Source organism: Aquarana catesbeiana, linkage group LG09, assembly GCF_042186555.1.
Source record: "Aquarana catesbeiana isolate 2022-GZ linkage group LG09, ASM4218655v1, whole genome shotgun sequence".
Lineage (NCBI taxonomy): Eukaryota > Metazoa > Chordata > Amphibia > Anura > Ranidae > Aquarana > Aquarana catesbeiana.
The window spans coordinates 181,295,131-181,316,178 of NC_133332.1; the positions used below are offsets into that span (position 1 = coordinate 181,295,131).

Here is a 21,048-nt window from a genome sequence, read left to right on the forward strand (position 1 = left end):
GAGTTCCAGATTGCACAGTATTCATTACGGTGCTTGCAGGGAACACTCTGGGTCCCACAACCGATTGCAACGCCGGAAAAGAGATGGCCACACTCTGATCCTTCAGCACGATCATGAGGCCTCTCTTCTCTGGCGCCAAGCACACTAAACGCGTCCCACACGGTAGCAAGTAGGGTAACTCCTCCCACTTGTTCTTTCAGTCACATAGCTCCTGGGCCTCTTCTGGCGCCCAGCGTCTACGCACTCAAAAGCAAAGTCCCGCAGTTTAACCTTTCCTCTTCCTGAAAAGATTTTTTCTCAAAGTCCAGCTCTCTCTGTAAACTCCCGGTAAAACACTCCACTGGGTTGCAACAATTGTCGGTCAACAAATCCCGGATGACGCTCCCACATGTAGCACTAACTCACAGTGGAGCTGCTGGTTTAAGCGGGTCTGTTACCTTCACCTTGCTTCCCTTGGTTTCACCGGCACCGGTCTAGGGGTTCCGTTGAGTTTACTTCTGGACGACACACGCACCAACACTGGAGTACGTTTTCAATGCTTTATTGAACAAACAAACTTTAGGAAGTAGCAGGAAAGAGGCGGAAAAGGAAACTTTCAGGAGAAACTCAAATATCTTCGTATAGAATCTTAGTGACAAATGTCCTGGTAGAATTCAAATAATTAGGTGGAATGAACTTCCCTTGTGGGACACACTCCTTGCTCGTCTGGATAGGCCTCTCTCACCGGTCTAGCAGCCAGTACGCAGCACGAATCAAAAGTCTCTGCCACAGACTCATTTGGGGGGGTAAATCCGTACGATCCTCTGCCACAGGATGTATCAGATTTTCTCTGCAGTGAAAGTCAGTTACAGTGCCTGAACCTTTAAGCTGAACCGGCAACACTATGCTGTATAGTTACTTCTTTTGGATAGTCCTTCCACCGAGTCACCGAGCCCCCTCTATAGACCAGCACACTGCGTGATCTCTCCAAGACGGGTCCTCCCCTGGGATCTCCTCGGCTGTCCAGCTTTGTCACACAGGACCGACAGCTCAGGACCATTCCTCGGCCGCGGTGGTAGGCCCCAGACAAGCCTCTGGACCCACCCCTGCGCCACTGTATCGTGGGCTTCCTGATCGGAGGGCCACGAGGTAGCTCCTTAACGCATACCTGTCAGCCAGGAGGGCCAGCAGGTGGCTGTAAAAAAACCCTAGAACATGGCGTCTGTCCCATAAATACCCTCTTCCCAGAATGCAACTCGGAGGACCACCTCCACCGAGCTTGTCTCCGAGACAGAGGAGCATCTATACACTTCGACACGTTGCCTTTCCAACACTGACCAGTGGTAACAGCGACACCCACCGGTCAGCACGGAAGCACACACAACATCAGCCAAGCTGGAACAGAGGCAAACTTTTAACCTTCCTAACACACAATTTACTAAATTTACCTAACCTGCGGTAGATTGTAAATCTACCAGCGCTACATATGTATAATACCTGTACTGTTAGACAGTAACCCCACCCCAGCCCCCAGGTATATATTGTACAGTATATAGAGATGTATATGTGCTGTACCTTTGCAGGTAAACAGTAACCTCTTCCCCATCCCACAGGTATATATTGTACAGTATATAGAGATATCTATGTATATTATCTGTACAGGTAGATGGTGTACTCCCCCAGCTCCTCCTCTTCCCCCCAGGTGTTCTGTCATTTCTGGTGTCGGATTTTGGGTCTCGGTGGAGCCATCTGTCACCTGCATTCACCTGGATTCACTTGTTGTCAGTGACACCTGAGACACACCCACCACCTGTTCATCTCCGCTCATCTCTGTGAGATTCTACTACACTCTTCTTTCCCCGCCGATCTCTTGCGCATACTCCTCCCCAGCTCCTCCCCCTCACTTAAGCTCAAAGCTCCACCCCAGCAGCCTTTAGATGTTCAAACTCCGCTCAGTGTTCCACCCCCACCTTCAGCTATGCTCTGCGCCCCCGCTCTCTACCTGGGTGCTGGATTGGTAGTGGCCTCACCCCCTCCATTGTAGCCTCGCCCCCTCCATTGTAGTACCACCCGGAGTGCGGAGAGTCTGTGACAGTGCCCAGATCAGAGAGTTCTCTCTTGTATCCGCCAATAACAGAGAACCCCCCATAGCGACGCCATTGATAATAAATGACATTTTCAGGTTAATAGGCAAGCTATTGTCACAAAGGGTATGGGGAGCTTTGCAATACATTGGGAGAAAGTTAAAGTAAAAATACCATAAAGCAGGGACTACAAGGGCAACGTGGAAAACAGAACTCCTTTAAATTGTATGCTTGGGAGCTGACTTTAAAGCAGAAGTACACTGCATCCAAGCACCACAATCCAATTTCATTAATTTTTAATATTCAAAGCAAACTGACCCATCCATTCATGTCTCAATGCTTTATATTATTGGGAAATTACTTTGAAAATCACCCTCTTAGCATTTCCGGCTGTGGCAGACCTTGAGTAAGGGCAGATGATTAATGTAGCATTTACTTCCTGAAATCCATCTGCCCTTAGCTCAGGAATGCAGGTAGCAATGTGTGCTTAGCTGAGAAAGCCCATCCTCCCCTCCTAAGGCTCCTAGGATGTAAGATATAATTTGCCTAGGCCAGAAACCAGGAAGTAACGGAAGAATGTAAACAAAAAAGTTTAACACAATTAAATATGATATAATTTCCTATCTATTTACTAATGCTGGCAGCATAAGGATTAAAAACAGTCAATGTTGATTGACAGAGTGGAGTTCCACTTTAAGCTGTATGTGGTGTCATGGAACAGTACAATTTTCACAGACAGCACCAGCATTTTCTGCATTTCCTCTGCTTTGCAACTGGCTGTGAGGAGTCAGCGGAACAACAGGTTCCTGCTACTCCAAGGGTCAATCCATACAGAAGCATGTGCCTTTTTAACGTATCTGCTGCTGTCCCAAAATCATTGTCATTCCCAGCATCTTAATTCTAGCTTTGCAGCTGCATCCATTGTAGTGTATGAAATGAGTCCCTATTCTGCAACATTATGGCCTGTGCTACAATGCAGTGCAGATACCCAGCTGCCGTCATTTAGCCCAAGGGCCATCCCTGCACACCACTAGCATGTGAAATGAGATGGGGCAACAGGAGACAGAGGAGGAATATACTGAAGAGAAGGATAGGGATGATGGCAATGAGGAGGAGGAAAAAATGGGGCAGATTTCAAGGGGGACATTTTACCCCTCCCAAACCCCATGGATGGAGTGAGACTGGGGCTCCTCTGCTGCAGGTAAAGCAAAAAGATCCTCCCCACAAGGTGCCTTCCCCCCAGCAGAATTACCCCACCTGCAAAAATATCCTCCAGACCAGCCCACCCAGCAAATCCCCCCTCCCTACTGGACCTCCCTCGCCTTTCTCCAGGGGAATCACCTCTCTAGTACAATTTGCTCCCCACCAGATTTGCCTCCTCCAGCACAAAGTTCCTCCCCAAGACACAAAAGCACATCACCCTCCCCCGCACTCGCACCACACACGGAAATCAGATACAGCGTGGCAATGAGCCAGGAATGTTCTTCGTCCCGGCTTCTCCTCCATTGTGTCACATGACACATCACAGCTGAAGAGAAGGCTTCCTTGGCTCTGATCTGAAGCTGAGGTTTCTGATAACTGTGCTGCAAGCTGCAGTGAACAAAAAAAAAAAGCAGCATGCAGTGTTGGACCCAAGGCACCATGCATAAGATGCGGGGCATATATCCTGGTTGCCTGTTGTTATTAATGCCACCTCAGACTAGAAACCAAGGACCAGTTTTTAATGCTAAACGGTAAAACATTTTGCTGTATATTCCGTGGTAGAAATGTATCCATGCAGACTGGTAAAGTTATTGAGAGGTCAGTTATTACAAGACACCACTGAACACTGCTATTGTGCTGGCATTAATTGTCTATAAAACCCTGAATAAAATTGTGTATGCTTCCTGGCAAAGCTGGACAATGAAATGATATAACATGATGTATGTTGTGGCACCATAAGAAAGCTTTGCAAACAGAAAAATGAATAGTATATGCTCAATAGCTGATGGTAACCTCTGATCTATTGGCAGAAAACACCGTTAACACCTACCGTGTTAATCCTGATGGCTCTTTGCGGGTGACCTTTGCCAGTGGAATGGAAATCAGTCTGAATGCAGAACCCCACATATTAGCAGGGGTGGTCAGTCCAACATTGGGTAAATGTAATATCTCACTACCTGGGGAACACAGCCCAAATCTTATTGAGTGGCGACAACGCAAAGAGCAGAACAAAGGCAATATCTCCTCTTTCGAAAGACGCTTAAGGGTAAGACTTTTTCACTGTCATATTACACCATCCTGTAATAAATTACAATGCTTCTTCTATGGTCATACTGTGTGGGAAGAACCAATTTGTTTCATGTCCTGTAACTACAAAGCAGAAATCATCCAGAGGATCTACAATATGCTGTGAACTGACATAGAGAATTTAAAGGAAAACAGTAAACTTATGTGCAGAGTAAAATGTAATATTTCTTTGTGTATGCCTTTTGCTTAGCTGTATCAATAAGAAGCATATAGTGACAAATCTTCTCATACTGTGAATTGTAAAGCTCTTATTCATCAGGAAGAGGGAACTTTCCAAGGGAGATTTTATTCTGCAAAGAGTAAAAAATGATTCTTACTTATCGATGGATTTCCAATATCTTTTTTTGAAGATCTAGTCACCAGCAACTCTTAAAACTGGTGCAGCACTTCTAATAACCACTAGAGGAAGAATTTATACACAGAATAACCTGCACAAGTATGGCTTTCACATGGTTCATAAGCTGATGATCAACTGATGATCAACAGCTCCTTACCAATATCATGTGAGTATATACAGTATACTGCATAGTGGACGTATACTCAGACTTTACTAAATATAATTATGATATTCCACCAGCACCTGAATTTATCCCAGTATCTGAAATAAAAAAAATAATCACAAGATAGACATTTTGCCCCTGTTCACATCGGGACGATTTGACATGTCAAATCGCATGCCAAATCGGAGCCTATTGCCGGCAATGGCACCGTCAGATTCCCAAAAGTAGTTTCTACACTGATGTCTGTCAAATTTCCCCCAAACTCGCACTGAAATGCCGGTTTGAAATTGTGCGAGTTCAGCTGAACACAATTTTAATCCCGCATTCAGTGTGAACCTAGGCTAAAGGTAAGCTCTACATTAAACAGAATACTCTGCAAACATAACATGAAATATTGAAACTGAAATATGTGTCACATACAAGTATATATGTTCATGTAAAAATAAAATATTTAGTGCAAGTTATTCCAATGTCTTTGGCCAATTGCAATTGATAACCTTCGGAAACCAAATTTGAGGGTCAGGAAAATTCATATTCCCATTGTTCTGTATATTTAATACAAAATAAAGGTGGTTTCACGGTTACTAGTCTACAGGATCCTTGTACATTATTCACTGAGAAATGAATGTACATGTTAGTGTCTTGCGAGGATAAGATACATATCAGGGTATCTATACTGGATGGAATGTTGGAAAACTTTTGGCAATCAGCGGCTGCAGCAGCTCCTGATCAGTGTATTCTAACAGTGGAGAGTCCCGCTGTCAAAATACAATGTCCTTGGAGGGGGGATTCCTCCATCCACCTTACTTGTGTGGATGGAGGTAACTCTTCCTTTTTTCATTCCGTCATTTGGTTTATCAAAACAAAAATCATCTATGGCCAGCCTAAGCCACAAAGACATCCTCAATGTAGACACTAGTTCTTGTGACTCTAGTGATATGCAGAGATTTGCTCACTTTGGAGGGATTTCCTCACGCTTTGTTTTGGTTATGGGATAGGTAGTGAAAGGAAATCTCCCCACTGGGATATAGATGGCAAAAAACCCTGTTGGATTTATAACCCTCCCTTACTCTATCCAAAAAAGAAATAAAAACGTTTTGGCATTAGTTCTACTTTAATATACAGTAAACACATTGGGTTCTTATATTATCTGTACTTATTTGTTTTTTGTGTAATTGGATGCATATTTGAATTCAATTAGTATTTTTCGCCTGGAGATTTACTACAATCAGTCTGTTTTGATATGTTTATGTACTTACACAAATATACTATGACTGTTTTTGAAACTTTTACAAAAACCATCTTAGTAAAAGTTCCTTTAATTACTAACAAATGTCAGTGTATAGGAATCTGTGATACAGTCAAGGGACTTATAGATATGCCAAACTGTATAGAAAAGTTTGATAGATAAGAATTCTGCTTTACATTTATGATGTGACTTGTATATTTCTTATTTTGTGCTAAACTAAAACCTGAGGACTTGTGCAGTATTATTATTGTGACATTCAGAATATAAGGTCATAGCAGATTTGTGTTCCTCTAAGTTTAATTAATTGTTCTACTGATGCCTTACGAAGCTGTCTCGTATTCCAGAAGGTAAATGAGCTCTAATTTGCAGTGCGGTGATATCCAGCATAATTTCTGATTTGAACGAAACACACATAAGCGTCAGCTTGATTAAACTGCTTACAACAAGAATGGTAGAACTGTAACTTCAGCAGGATTTTAAAACAAGAAAGTAAGGGCAGTAAACATTAATGTTAAAATGTTTCAATTTTCAGTACACAAAAGTGACAGATTAGATAAATTCCCCTCCCTAGGCATTTGACTATGAATTATGACTTAAGAAAAAAGTCATAAATCAATGCCATCAATAGCGATCCTCTGTCTCCTTATTTTTGACCCTTTGGAAATGAAATACTCATGCATCTTTATGAATTCAGTTCAAGATTTGTGCACTTGAGATATAATAATTATTTACTGCTTATAACGCAAATGTATCTTTCCCGAAGCATGTGATGTAATGGTTCTCACATCGTAAGCCTGGCTTTTTAAAGTCTTTGCAATAAAGATTGTCTGTGTTACTCTATAACAGTGGTCTGTAAACTAAACTGTGGCCCAGGGGCCATATGTGGCCCTTTGCTTGCCTGTATCTGGCCTCTGGCCCTTGGGATACCATTCCTCCCACTGATACAAGACACACTTCTGCCAACTGACATCAACAATGGGGCGCCATTTTTCCCACTGACATCAACAATGGGGCACTTTTCATCACAATGATGCCAACCATAAGGCACTACTCCTCCCTCGATTACCAAATGGGGTGATGTTTACTCCCACTGATGCCAGGAAAATTTCCACTCCTGCTAGCCACAGTCCGGCTCCCATAAAGTTGGAAGGACAATAAACTGGCCCGTTGTTTAGAAAGTTTGGAGACCCCTGCTCTAAAGAAATACGGCTCAGGCTCATTGGTGCTTCCTGTAAGCATGCATAATGAGATTTAATTACCGTTTTTATCTGTGTATAACATGCACTTTTCCCTGCTTAAAATAGGGGGAAAATCATGTGTGCGTTTTATACGCCGATATAGGGCTGCCTCGAAGGGAAAGGAGGGAAAGAGCGCCACCAAAATAGACCGGTCCGGATCTCCTGTGTACTCGGCTTGCAGTCACGCCCAGTACTGCCCCCTGGAAGGCTCCTAGCATTGAAGTTCCAGCATTGGACTGATATTATGTCCATCATAGGAGCCGGGCCAAGAGGCAGGACTGGGAATGACTGCAAGCCAAGCCGAGTACACAGGAGATCTGTTTATTCCGGCAATGTCAAGGCTGCAGATGGGCGTTGATTAGGCTGCAATGATGCGCAAGGCTGCAGATGGGCACTGATTAGATTGCAATGATGAGCAAGGCTGCAGATGGGCAGTGATCAAGCTGCAATAATGGGCAAGGCTGCAGATGGGCACTGATCTGGCTGCAATGATGGGAAATGCTTCATTAATGGGCAATGGCGAGGCTGCAGATGGGCACTGATAAGGCTGTATTGATGGGCACTGACCCTCATTTTGCTTCAAAATTCTTTATTTAAAATTTAAGTTTTTCCCTGAAACTTCCTTCTTAAAATATAGGTTTGTGTTATACGCCTGTGCATATTAAACGCTGATAAATACGGTACTTTTAATCTATGTAGTCACACAGAATGTCAACTTGTGGGGTCAACCAAAGCTAAATGTTTACCTCTCTAACCATTGGTTAAACACCAATATAACCTACACAGTATACATACTTATAGTAAACCACTCCAGTCTTCGTTGGGGACATCTGAACCTCACCTCTTTCTATTTTTTCCTCACGCCCTCTGGGTTTCATAGGTTAAAAAATTATTGTAATAGAAGAATACTGGATATAAAATGGAGATTGTTCTCCCCTCAGTTTCAACCTTATATACTGTAGAGGTTGCATGTTCAAAATAATATTCTAGATGGTTTAATTGTTTAGGAGGGAGAGGTGGTAAATAGTGGTGTTCTATTATTAATAAAGGGGGCACACTAAAAGAAAAGAAATAAAGAATAAATTTGGATGTTGGACTTCTTAAAGATGGTTGCCCCATTGGAAGAGTAATAGAGGCAATGAGCGAGTTTATAACATCTAACATATAACATATAAAATATCTCAGTGTTTGGCTTCCCTCTTCCTCTGAGCCTAACAGTGTGCACCTCTTCCCCCTTCGCCTGGAAAAACACGCAAACTCCAGATTTCATAAAGACTGGTACAGACAGATTTAGCAAAAATACTTCTTGTGTTCTGAAAGTCGCATGCATGAAATTCATGTACCAGTCTAGAAAGTGCACTTGCATTTGGCGTTTGCTGCCCCACTTTTAGAAAGCACATGAGATGCTTGCAAATTTGTCTGTGCCAGTCCTTATGAATTCCAGGGTTTGTGTGTGTTCCCAGGGGAAAGGGAAAGAAGTGCGCCAAAAGAGAGTTGGTCTTAATTGGCTCCACTCTCATAAGATACGAACTGTTGGTATTTTGCTTTGAATTTGGCACATTCAATGTACCACAATGTAGAAGTGGCACATTTTAGAACTACCTGAATTTGGTGCGCGAGTTGCTGTCAAAACCAAAAAATGGCCTGGGGGTCCCCGGGCACTATATACTCTGAACAGCAGTATATATACTATATGGCCTGTCCTATATACTCTGCAGAAAAAATTGACCTTTGGTTTTGGTGGCACCAGGACACTGTAACCCCTCACAGTTACTCTTGTTGGGCGCAGGAACGGGCCCTGCTGTGAAATATTATATCAGAAATTGTAATTACATGCCCCTGTTAAACAGGGGCAGAGAAATTGGGCCTTGGGTGGTGGGGGTGGTGCCACAACACTGTAACCCCTCACAGTTACTTTTGTTGGGTGCAGGAATAGGCCCTGCTGTGAAATATTATATCAAAAATTGTAATTACATGCCCCTGTTAAACAGGGTTAGAAAAATTGGGCCTTTGGTTTTGGTGGTGCCAGAACACTGTAAGCCCTCACAGTTACTCTTGTTGGGCGCAGGAACGGGCCCTACATTGAAATATTATATCAAAAATTGTAATTACATGCCCCTGTTAAACAGGGGCAAAAAAATTGGGCCTCAAGTGGTGGTGGTGCCACAACAGTGTAACCCCTCACAGATACAATTATTGGGTGCAGGAACGGGCCCTGCTGTGAAATATTATATCAAAAATTGTATTACATGCCCTGTTAAACAAGGGCAGAAAAAATGGGCCTTGGGTGGTGGTGATGCCCTGAACCAAAAATATTGTTGGACGCTAGCATCATCAAGATTGAGGAGGAATAGGATAGTCAGCATAGGCAGTCTTCAAGGGATCCCAGATCCATAGAAAATTCAATCAGTTACATCAGCATCAGCTGCTGATCCAAGACTGATTCATTTTTATGAATGTAAGCCTATCAACGGAGTCTGTAGACAGGTGCACTCTTTGATCCATTACAAACCCTCCAGCAGCACTGAATGTGCGTTCAGACAGGCCAGTAGCTCAATTGCATATTCAGCAAGTTCTGGCCAGTGGTCCATCCTCAAGATCCAGTAACCTAGTGGATGCTCTGTTGGAAAGTTCTCCAAGTCTGCTCTTGCCCCTAGATATTCCTGTACCATATAATGCAGATGCTGGCGATGGTTGCTTGAACCGATCAGACCTTGGTGCTGAGGACTGAAACATTGTTTAAAGGCATCGGTCAGCCGCCCACCTTCTCCACCGCTCTTCCTCTGACTGAACGAAGCCTCAGCAACGCGTTGTCCAGCACCAGGGAGTGGTAAACCTCCCAGGGTCTGGAAATGCGTTACACAAACCTTTCTTTAAGACCTCCTGAAGATGTTTCATCCTCTGCTCCCTCTGCGAAGGCAGGATGAGTTCTGCAACTTTACCCTTGTAACGTAGATCAAGAAGGGTTGCCAGCCAGTAATGATCCCTCTCCTTGATACCACGAATCCTAGGGTCCTTTTGCAGGCTTTGCAGAATCAGGGAGGCCATGCAGCATGAGTTTGCAGAGGCATTCAATTCTGAGTCCTCTGGGCCACTAAGGATCACATGATCCATAACTACCTCCTACCAGCCACGTACCACTCCTTGGGTGTCTGGTGACTGAAAACCATCCCTTAAAGACTGCTGCTGAGTGTTATCCTCTACATCCATGCTGACACAATCCTCCTCCTCTTTTTCCTGTGTGTTTGGTGGGCCCGCAGGAATGCTATCTGGATAAAGGGGGCCTTGAGAGGAAAGGAAGTCCTCTTCCTCCCGCTGTTCTGCCTCAGAGTTGCCCAGTGCACCGTGAAGGAAAGGTAACATCCCTGCCCATGCCTGCTGGACCATGAGTCAGCGGTAATATGAACTTTACTGCTGACCGTCCTGTCCAACAAGGCCAAAACATTGCCTTCCACATGCCGGTAGAGAGCCGGAATGGCCTTCCATGAAAAGAAATTGCATTTTGGAACCTGCCACTAAGGTACAGCACATTCCACAAATTCACGAAAGGGGGCAGAGTCTACCAGCTGAAAAGGCAGCATTTGCAGTGCTAGCAATTTGGCTAAGCTAGCATTTAGACGCTGAGCATGTGGATGGCTAAGACTGAATTAATTATTACAGTTCAGCAACTGGGGTAGGGAAATTTGCCGGCTAAAATCAATTGGTGGTGTACTGCTAGCAGATTGACTGCAAGTACTTGGGACACCTATTGCTATACCTTCATTCCTCTCAGTGCAGGTTTTTGAGAGGACTGGAGGTAAAGTAGGGTTGGAGATCTCAGATGAGGAGCAAGGAGAAGTCTGCCCTTTTCTATGATGTGGGTCTATCAAGTGCTGTTGCCAACAGACTGCATAGCAGGTTATCATATGTTCAGTCAAGCTTGTGGTGCCCAAGCGGCTGCTGTTCTGGCCTCACTTGATCCACTTCAGACATAGGTTGCAAACAGCAATGGTGTGATCTGCTGCACATGTGTCGAAAAAAGTCCACACCAAGGAACTTTTAAAAGGCAGTGTGGAGTCAGCAGCGCCCTGCACCTGCGGAGGTCTGCGGTGGGATGCAATAGGGTGGCTGCCCTTAAACTGCCCCCTGGAAGACATCCTACCTCGTTGGAGTTGTGCCTCCTCCTCTCTTATCTCAGGCACCCAAGTATAATCAGTGACCTCATCATCCCCTCCCTCCTCATCACTGGAGCAAACTTGGCAGTATGCTGCAGCTTGGGGAACATGACTGCCAGTTTCTTGTCCTTCTGTGGCACCACCTCTCTCTCTTGGCTCACGTTACTCCTTTCCTCAACCTGTGAACCAACATTGGAGCCTTCAAATCGCTGTGCATCCTCCAGCAGCATATAACCGACACTGTGGTCAAATAATTCTGGGGACTCCTCCGTGCATGATGGTGGGGCTACGAAAGGAGTGACTGTGGACAAGGAGCCAGTGGAATAGGCCGCTTTGGCAGCTGCGTTGGAAAGCAAACTACTCCGAGCCTGGGTAACAGAGGATGAGGATGGCTTTCCACTCCACCAACTCTTCTGCATGTTGTGGCTCAATAACACGGCCAGCAGCAGAAAAAAAGCACAAGCATGCCCCGCGGCCAACTGCAGAGGATGCACCATGTCCACGACCACCACTATTGACTGTAGACACTGAGGCTGCTTGCCCTCTTTTTGTGGCCTGTGAGCGTCTGCCTCTCCTTGGTAGCCTTCCGGACATGAGTATATTTTGTTTTGTAACACCACACTACACTGTATTATATACTGTGTACACCGCCTGAAGTGTATTAGAAACTATATACCACCGAACGCACAGTATATAGGCTACACTGAATGCAGAGTATATATATATATATATATATATATTTATTAGACTTATACCGTATTTTTCGCTCCATAAGACGCACCTGACCATAAGACGCACCTAGGTTTTAGAGGAGGAAAACAAGAAAAAAAATATTCTGAACCAAATGGTGTACTAAAATATTTACCAGTGCCCATGAAATGCAGCCTGACCTGTGTCAAAGAAATGCAGCCTGACCATTGCCATTAATGTAGCCTGACCATTGCCATTAATGTAGCCTGACCATTGCCATAAATGCAGCCTGACCATTACCATAAATGCAGCCTGACTATTGCCATAAATGCAACCTGACTATTGCCATAAATACAGCTGACCTGTGCCATTACTCAGGCTGCTCTTTCTTCTCAGCAGGTGTCAGGCCCAGCTGGGAGATCGCCCGGCGCTCGCGGGGTCCTGGGATGTCTGTCTTACTGGACTAGCATGGCGACAGCGGCTGGGCGGTGGTGGTGGGGGCGGTGCTGGCGGGGGTTGTGCCGGCAGTGGTGGGGGGCGGTGCCTGTCGTATATTCACACCATAAGACGCAGAGACATTTCCCCCCATATTTTTGGGGCAAAAAAAGTGCGTCTTATGGTTTGAAAAATACGGTATATATATTAATACACCGCCTGAAGTGTATTAGAAACAGTACACCAGCAAATGCACTGTAGATATAGGCTACACTGAATGCAGAGTATATATATATATATATATATATATACACTAGATGGACTGACTGTATATACACTGCCACTAACTGAATAACCTGCCTGCTTAATTTCTCTGTGCACGCCAACAACACTACACATGGCCGCTGTGTAAGCAGCCTTATATAGTGTGGGGTGTGGACTTACTCCCCCTGAGCCATTATGGCTCTCTCAGCAGAGCACGCTGTGATTGGCCAAAGCATGCAGGTCAGGTGCATGCTTTGGCCAATCATTATACAACAATGCACTGCAATCTCGCAGTGCATTATTGGGCATTCTGCGGCGCTTGCATGCCCCATATGTTTGATTTGTTTTAGAACAAATGAACACCCGCTGGCTCATCCCTAGTTGCCAGGTGCATAGCTCTCAGTTTACTCAGGAAATGTGAGAGACACCCAGTTTTGCATCCTCTCTCAGGTTGCCTGTCGGTTAAAGCACATCTTATGTGTCCTTGGAGATGATTTGCATCCACAGTCTGCACTGGGGAGGTGATATTGTCACCAAAGGAACGAGAAAGTGGGTGGAGCCAAACAGAGTGGGTAAACTGCCCAGAAACTCCAGGCTCCATGTCCTCTCCTCTCTTTCCTGCATGTCCCTGCAAAGATGACAAGGGGTTAGCAGGAACCAGGAGCACAAAAGGCAGTGCTAGCTGGCAGAATGGGGCAGTGTATGGGATGCTGAGAGGCAGGGCAGTTCAAAGTTAGGGGTACAGAAGGAAGGGACAGTGGGGAGGTTCTGGGTGCAATGTCAGGATGCAGAGTGCCAGGGGGCTTTGATATTTCATATGCCCTAAATGCTAAAGCTATCTACTCTGGTGGAGTGCTACCCAATAAGGTGTAACCTCCTGGACTACATTGTCCTCTAATCTAAGGTACAAGTGCAAGAGGATTTAGGTAGCATGGGGAGAGGGGGTAATAAGAATTTAGTCATAAGAAAACATTAGTAAACATCAGTAATTATTAGTATACCGTTACTCTCTGATTACTTTAGCTGCAAATGACACAAAACACAGAAGAACCCATTAGGGTTTGCATTTTTTTATTAAAAAACAGAAAAGAACATATTCAGTACATCTCTGCAATACATGCACATTTTCCAATGTTCTATCCCTTTACAAATGCTGGATACAGAAAAACACCTGTTGATCTGCCATAAATCCAGCATTTTCTCCTAACTTCCCGTCTGCATTGAAAGCACCTCTTCTATACTGAAAACCAAGGCAGTGTTGTCAGCCTTGCCCAGTATCTGTTAAACAACAAAACAACACAGCACTTCCCCATCCCCTCATCTTTATAACATAAATGAGAGGTGTGCTGTAGTCCAGCAGAGAAGAACTTACTCAGGGCTGATAACACTCCTCAAGATTTCAGCACAGCAGAGGCATAGGTCTCAAACAGGAAGTTGGGAGTTCACTAGATTTCTGGCAGGATCTGTTTTCCAGTACTTGCAGCATGTGCATTTTTTTGTTATTTTTACATAGACATGTGCTTAAGGTCCATGAGATATTATACTGTTCAAGAAAATGGTGCGAAAGCAAAGTTTATATGTAAAATTACAATAACGCAAAGCAGCCAATCAGATTCTTCTTTTCTGGAGTCAGATAAGGTTAATATCTGATTAGTTACTGTAATCCTGCAGTTTGCTTACATTCAGTAAACTTTAAAATGCAATCTAAAATAAACTGTAAACAAGAACATCTTAGTAGAACATGTAGTTCATATATGCTACCACTCTTGGGATATCTTAACACAAAACACACATACCATAAAAACCTTATGCATAATGTACAAATGTTTATTTTTGCATCTGCTGGTGATGACATCTGAACTGTGCTTACTGAGAATGGTAAATAAGTGGAACCTTAATGTCCTCTTGTTATGAAAAAAAGAAATCTACTTGTGCGTGTAGAGTGTGCTCCATAAACACTGTTCTTTACATGCCTCTACAAATGGAGAGTTAGAAGAACATGCATTAAATACATCCACTAAGATGAATACTAGAGAAACTAACTAGGTCTGATTTGTGAAGAAGGAAAAGAAAAAGAACAAGAAACTCTAAGTAATTGTAGAACCTTTTCCCACAGTGACCAGGCAGGTCCTTTGTTGTATTTGAATAATAAAGTCTGCTTTGTTGGTAATATTTCTTAATGTTTGCTCATTCATCAGCCTCACTGTGTTTGTAATTTTAAACATAACACGAAAAAAAAATAGGACCTACAAACCCACCACTCTCCGTCCAGAGTTTCTATTAATCAAAGTTTAGAAACAACTCAAATGAAAAAATGTATACCGTTTCAATGACTACCACAAACCACAATTATATACTAGAAAAACAACTGTCTACACTACAATATAAACTAAAAATACCCAGGTAAAGTATACCAACCCCACTCAAAACATACCCCACCACCCCGAGCAGTGCGGGCAGGTAGCAGTTTGGGGCTTGGATTTTGAGTATAGATTTATGGTTCATGGTAGTTTTTTAAACCGTATACATTTTTTTAAATTTGAGATTGTAATTTAAATACTGAATCTGATTATTGCCAAGGGGTTACCAAATCCATTCTGTAGAACATTCAAAACAATAAAACACAAAATGAATGCAGACTTATGCAATGTTTTTAGAAGTACAGAGTAAAAAAATACATAAGCTGCAGCACATCATGGCCACCAAGGTCATCTGCAGAAGAAACTCTTTTGTTGGTGTAACCAATATACAAAAGAATCTGCACTGTAGACACATACATATTACAGTAAAACCTTGGATTGCGAGCATAATTTGTTCCAGAAACATGCTTGTAATCCAAGACACTTGTATATCAAAGCGAATTTCCCCATAAGAAATAATGGAAACTGAAATGATTCGTTCCACAACCATTTATTTATAGGTCCTTCAGTTTATAGTCCAAATAAAAAGATTATAGCAATGTGATAGGTTGTGTAACCATAAAATGTCCATCCACAAATGGCAGCATCCACAAGGAGATTAGAAGCAAATTCCATCAGGAGCTAGAGAGTATAAAAGAGAAGAGAGGCGACTCTAATGCCCTGTACACACGGTCGGATTTTCCGAAGGAAAATGTGTGATAGGACCTTGTTGTCAGAAATTCCGACCGTGTGTAGGCTCCATCACACATTTTCCATCGGAATTTCCGACACACAAAGTTTGAGATCTTGCTATAAAATTTTCCGACAACAAAATCCTTTTGTTGGAAATTCCGATCGTGTGTACACAAATCCGACGCACAAAGTGCCATGCATGCTCAGAATAAATTAAGAGACGAAAGCTATTGGCTACTGCCCCGTTTATAGTCCCGACGTACGTGTTTTACGTCACCGCGTTTAGAACGATCGTATTTTCCGACAACTTTGTGTGACCGTGTGTATGCAAGACAAGTTTGAGCAAACATCCGTCGGAAAAAATCCATGGATTTTGTTGTCGGAATGTCCGATCAATGTCCGACCGTGTGTACAGGGCATAAGTGTAGCAATATGGTTACATTTATTGAAGGTACAACATTTAGCAACTCACATGGTTGATGATAAAAAGAGGCACATCTAAGTATGCAGGCATCCGGGGTAAAGCTGTCCACATAGACCATCCTCTGCACCACTGGCTCTCACCGCTGTCAGTCTGCAATCATGACTGAAAAGACTACCCTGCAGTAGAGCGATCTGAAAGCGTGGCTTGAACCGTTCGTGGAGCACAGAGTGGACGGGATGGTGTCAATGGTGGTGCGGAGGACGGTCTATGTGGACAGCTTTACCCCAGATGCCTGTATGCTTAGATGTGCCTTTAATCATCAACCATGTGAGTTTCTAAATGTTGTACCTTCCTTAAATGTAACTGTATTGCTACACTTAGAGGCGCCTTTCTTCTCTTTTATACTCAGTTGTGACATGACGCTACTTGTATATCAAGACATCGCTTGTATATCAAGTCAAAGTTTGTTAAAAAATGTTGCTTGTCTTGCAAAACGCTCTCAAACCAAGTTACTCTCAAACCAAGGTTTTACTGTATTTATTTTAATAGTTAAGGACATGCCTAGATGACTCCAAGGCTATGACATGCACTAGTAATGTGCTAAACAGAAACCTTAATTATTGCTAAAAAAAAAACTTCCTTTTCTTGCATCAAGAACAAGATAAAAACACATTAGAGGAAATAATGAATCATTCCTTTTACAATTTCCACTAACCTGGAATAAAGTCTTACTTCAGCCTTTGAGACTGTTTACTCAGTTAACGCCTTAACACGGCACTGACCCCAATTTTTCAGATCTTCACATAGATGAAGGCACAAATCAGAGATTTTAAATATTATATAGACTTCTCTATAAAGCTGTTCTCTGTTCTCCATTTACAAACTGCCCTATGCTTTCCTTGTACTTTGACACCCATCCTATTCCCAAAGTAAAGCACCTTCACAAGGTATGTGCTCTGCATGTTCCATTTGGAGTCCCAAGCACAGTCTGTCCATTTCCCCAAATGCTCCACCCATATCTTTTCCTTTTAAGCAGCCAAGTTTGAGGAAGAAGAACAGAAGTACATCTCTGTATGGAGTTTTAAATGGGGCTCTTGTCCATACAGTTTGAATATTCATGTGCAGGATTTAGGAGTGTGTAGCACACAGAGTGCAAGGGTCAGAAGTAAGTAACGTACAAAGTGAAGGAGTTATGAGTAAGTAAAGCACAGAGCACAGAGATCAGGAGTAAGTAACACAGTACAGAGATCAGGAGGAGTAAGTACCGGGGGTCAAAAGTAAGTGTCATGCAAAATGCAGGGGTCAGGAGTAAGTAACACACAGAGGTCAGGTATGAGGAGGTAGGTAAAGAGGTCAAGTATGATGGGGTAGATGTATAGGTTAGGTATGGGGAGGAAGGTGGACAGGTCAGGTAGTTGGAATTAGATGGACAGGTCAGGTATGAGGGAGTATGTGGATAGGTCAAGTATGAGGGATTAGGATGGCAGGTCAGGTATAAGGAGGTAGGGGGATAACTTAGGTATGAGGTGGTAGGTGGATAGGTAAGGGGGGTTAGTGGAAAGGCCAGGTATGAGGAATTAGTTTGACGGTTCAGGCATTAAGTAGTAGCTGGATGGGCCAGGTATGAGGGGATAGGTGGACAGGTCAGGTATTTAGATTAAGGTGGATAGGTCAGGTTAGAAGAGGTAGGTGAATGGGTCAGGTATGAGAAGTTATGTGTATAGTTCAAGTATGAAGAGGTAGATGGGGAGATCAGGTATGAGGACCTAGGCATATGGGTCAGCTATAAGAATATAGGTGGAAAAGTCAGATATGTAAAGGGAGGGGGTAGGTCAGGTATGAGGAGGTTGGTGGACAGGTCAGATATGAGAAATGTAGACAGGTCAGGCATGTAGATGTAGGAGGAAAAGTCAGGTATAAGAAGGGAGGTGGACAGGTCAGATATCAGGGGGTGCATGGACAGGTCAGGTATGAGTGGGTAGGTGGACAGGTCAGATATGAGGAGATATGTGGATAGGTCAGATATAAGAAGGTAGGTGAACAGGTCAGGTATGAGGAGATAGGTGGAAGGTCAGGTATGAGGAGATAAGTGGACAGGTCAGGAATGGGGAGAGAAAAGGTTAAAAAACAGTAATTTATGAAAAAAAAAATAGTTTATGATAAACAGTGCTTTAGCAAAGTAAATGTCATCCAGTTAGGATTTAGATCTGCTTTATCTTTTGATGTTTAATTCTATTTATATGTCACTGCAGCTGTGCAAGGTCTTGGATTCTTTAAATAACAGTATCCAGAATCAGTGCCCACCTCCTATGGCATCCTTTTTAATGGATAAAGTTGTGGTTAATCGCTCTGATAAATGTCTCTAAGTGAGGGTTGTTTAGCCTACAATGCAGATACAATTTTTTTTTTTACAAGATGCCTTCCAATCTTGTTACATAATTCTGTGGTTTGTTTATTCTATTTGACATTGCAAATAATAAACCAGGACTGGTGCCACTAAAATCTAGGCCCAGAACACTGTCTTGGTTCATTGGGAGCTTTCTGTGGTAGAATAGGATTTTATCATGAAAGGTGACTCTATTCTAGCAATTATAACCTTGTTAAACATTTGTGACTGCAATATTTGTAAGAGGCTGCAGATGGCAGCAAAACGTATTAAAGTCCTTAACCATTTTCTTTTTTTTTTTTTACTTCCTTTTTTTTTTCTTCTCGTAGAAAACATGAAATAATCAAAGCACAGAATGCATTAACACTGAGTGCCTAAACATATACATATTTGACATATTTGTTTCACCTCTGATTTTGTTCAGTGATTTGTATCCCAGGCTGTTCACAGTGAGACTGGATGTGTCTGCAAATTCTTCAGGGGTCCTTATATTATTTGTTATAGGGTTTGCTATTTATGCACTGTCAAGTTTATGTTAAAATACAAGAGTGCATGCAAGTAAACTTTGTGTTGTACTTGTACTTTGTGCATATGACTGTAAACTTTGAACAAGGAACAGGCACTGCTAGGATTTTACTGTGTTTGGCACTCACAAAGGATATGTACTCTTCTGTTTGGCTACCTTCACAAGTGGCTGGCCTAAATTAACTACATACTATGCTAAGCACCTTGCCTCACACCCTGGTAGAAGGTCTACTCCAGTGATGGCGAACCATGGCACCCCAGATGTTTTGGAACTACATTTCCCATGATGCTCATGCACTCTGCAGTGTAGTTCAGCATTATAGGAAATGTCGTTCCAAAACATCTGGGATGCCAAGGTTTGCCATCACTGGTATAGACCCTAATAATGGCTGAATATCATCTATTGCAAAGGAGAACACAAGCTCACCCTCTCATATATAAATGCAGTTAACAGATCACCAGGCACACAGAATAGAAGAAAGGGCAAATCCAAAATGTTGAGTTTCCGCCAGAACAGAAATAGAGGGGAAATCTTCCAAAGAGGACACTTACAGGATAAATTCACTTTTGGGAACATGCTACATTAGTAACATGTACCCAATGTTGCAGCTGCTGCCAGATTACCCCCCCCCCCTCTCCGGAACAGCGGTATAGAGAGAGGTACTACAGTGCCTTGAAAAAGTATTCATACCCCTTGACATTTTCCACATTTTGTCATGTTACAACCAAAAACGTAAATGCATTTTATTGGGATTTTATATCATAGACCAACACAACGTGGCACATAATTGTGAAGTGGAAGGAAAATGATAAATGTTTTTCACATTTTTTTACAAATAAATATGTGAAAAGTGTGGCGTACATTTGTATTCAGCCCCCCTGAGTCAATGCTTTGTAGAACCACCTTTCACTGCAATTACAGCTGCAAATCTTTTTAAGTATGTCTCTACCAGCTTTGCATATCTAGAGAGTGACATTTTTGCCCATTCTTCCTTGCAAAATGGCTCAAGCTCTGTCAGATTGGATTGAGAGCGTCTGTGAACAGCAATTTTCAAGTTTTGCCACAGATTCTCAATTGGATTTAGGCCTGGACTTTGACTGGGATATTCTAACACATGAATTTGCTTTGATCTAAACCAATCCATCGTAGCTCTGGCTGTATGTTTAGGGTCATTGTCCTGCTGGAAGGTGAACCTCTCCCCCAGTCTCAAGTCTTTTGCAGACTCTTAGGCATCATTCTCACGCGACGGATCCGCTGCCTCGGAGGGCCTGTCAAGCGCCGCCGCTTCCTATAGAGAGATCGGACAAAAACGGACAGCATGTCCGTTTTTATCCGATCTCACCCGATCCGATCCACCAGGGATGTAGGGGCATCCGTCTGCTTTTAGCAGATTGGACCGGGTCAGATTTCAGCAGACATGTCACCGCTGACATCCGTCACTCCATAGGCTAGCATTGAGTGCCCGTTCAGGTCCGGCATCAAAACTGACAGGCGGACCTGAACGGTCCGACAGTGTGAAAGGGGCCTAACAGGTCTTCTTCTAAGATTGCCCTGCATTTGGCTCCATCCTTCTTCCCATCAACCCTGACCAGCTTCCCCGTCCTTGCTCAAGTAAAGCACATCCCCACAACATGATGCTGCCACCACCACGTTTCACGGTGGGGATGGTGTGTTCAGTATGATGTGCAGTTTTAGTTTTCCACCACACATAGCGTTTTGCTTTTAGGCCAAAAAGTTA

The 21,048-nt window shown here is 43.2% G+C and overlaps 1 protein-coding gene across 9 annotated transcripts in view; it reads left to right on the forward strand.

Moving 5' to 3' along the window:
- TENM1 (teneurin transmembrane protein 1) overlaps positions 1–21,048 on the forward strand; it is a 1,380,190-nt gene that overhangs the window by 1,330,232 nt on the left and 28,910 nt on the right. For all 9 annotated transcript variants that reach the window (XM_073599409.1, XM_073599407.1, XM_073599406.1 and 6 more), the window contains one exon: positions 4,076–4,311. In XM_073599409.1, the coding sequence (XP_073455510.1) occupies positions 4,076–4,311 (236 nt within the window). The remainder of the gene's footprint in view (positions 1–4,075; positions 4,312–21,048) is intronic.